General features: G+C 30.0%; 1 protein-coding gene across 1 annotated transcript; it reads right to left on the bottom strand.

Annotated features, from left to right (window-relative positions):
* Window positions 1-552: 552 nt before the first annotated feature.
* LOC116005928 lies at window positions 553-1,164 on the bottom strand. Its single transcript, XM_031246161.1, has one exon. It carries the CDS (start codon window positions 1,162-1,164, stop codon window positions 553-555), a length of 612 nt encoding a protein of 203 aa, XP_031102021.1.
* Window positions 1,165-1,668: the final 504 nt, after the last annotated feature.

The following is a 1,668-nucleotide window of genomic DNA, read 5'->3' on the forward strand; positions in this document are numbered from 1 at the left end:
AAGTTAATACTACAAATGGTCCTCAAATTATTGGGCCAGTACTCATTTTAATCTTTGACTTTCAATTCGATCAAAACATGCACATTAATTTTCATTTTTTTTTTACCACAAATAGACAAATAGTCCTTTGTTATGATTTATGTTAAATGTATGCTAAATCTAAGCGTGTTATAGTCAAATTAATTAATATGATTACGATGACCTCTTTTAGAGAATTTTATGGCAACATAATTAATTTCAAATATTAATAAAAATTAAGTTAATAAATATAAAAATCATAGAGTAAAATGTAAAGTAAAAGTATTATAAATTATTATTCTTATATTGTTAAGGTAAAATATTATTATTCTTAGATTAAAATCTCTAAAAAATAATTATTTATCATTATTTCAGAAGTACAATTATCTGATAGTAGTTATAGTATCAAACAAATTCATAGATGATACAATTTTATGGTATACATTGATAAATTTGAATAAAGAAATACTTATTTTGAAAATCTAAAAATAGAAGTTGTTTTTTTTTTTTTTTGAAAATCAAAACAACCATATATTAAAAAGCAACCAGATCAGAAATACACCAGGGCGGGGAGACATCCCAAACCCCAAGGACAGAAGAAGAATCCGTCGCCCGTGCAAGCACATGAGCTACGTGATTCGCTGACCTCTTGACATGGCGAACAACAATGTTCCCAATGCCATTAGCAATTGAACAATGCTTAATAATAAGACCCACATATGAAAAGTTTAAACAACCAGAATTAAAGCTAGTGCAGAAATTTAAACAATCAGACTCAAGTATCACATTATTATGACCATAATTCTTTAACCAAGTAAGAGCCTCTTTTACCGCCATCGTCTCCGCCAGATAGGGATCTCGAAAACAATGCAAACGACGACAGAAGGCCGCCACAAACTTCCCAACTTGATCTCTCACCACTGCCCCAAAACCCATGATATCATCGAGCAACGCAGCATCAACATTACACTTCAAAAAACCTTCCGGAGGCGGACACCAACTAGAGTTTGAACCAGCATGCATAGGAGGCATAATGTTACTACTCCATGCAGACGTGGAGGAATATGCATGATGCCATGAGGACACCAATGATTGAACATAAAGCTTAATCTCTTCAACATGCCACATTTTCCCATTCCAGTACATGTCATTACACAAGCTTTAAAAACACCATTTCACAATAATAAATAATTAATACTACACTTTCATCTTAAATTATCTTATAATATTCATTTCCTTATGTGGTAATATTTGATTAGATATTTTTGCATTTGATTATTGGGTATATTACTTTTTTTTTTTAATTGTCAATGATCTTGTAGTCTAGTGACACGAAGTGACTTTCCAAATGAAAGGTCATGTCTTATGGATTTAAGCCCCAACGGGAGCAATATTCACTCTAGTACTAAAAAAAGATTCTTTTTTAAATTTGTTGTAGAATCGACGAATTAATGAACAATCAATGTATGTAAAAGAATTTTATTACCACTCAGGAGGTAAACACTAAACACTAGAAGGTAATAGAATTTAAGAGAGAAAAATAGCATATATAAATAAGAGTTAATAATATAAAGTTAATTTATAAATATATAAAGTTTTTACTTTTTATATATAGTGTTAAGAAGTGATCATATTCTTATTGAATTACAA

This window comes from Ipomoea triloba, chromosome 15 (genome assembly GCF_003576645.1).
Source record: "Ipomoea triloba cultivar NCNSP0323 chromosome 15, ASM357664v1".
NCBI classification, from domain to species: domain Eukaryota; kingdom Viridiplantae; phylum Streptophyta; class Magnoliopsida; order Solanales; family Convolvulaceae; genus Ipomoea; species Ipomoea triloba.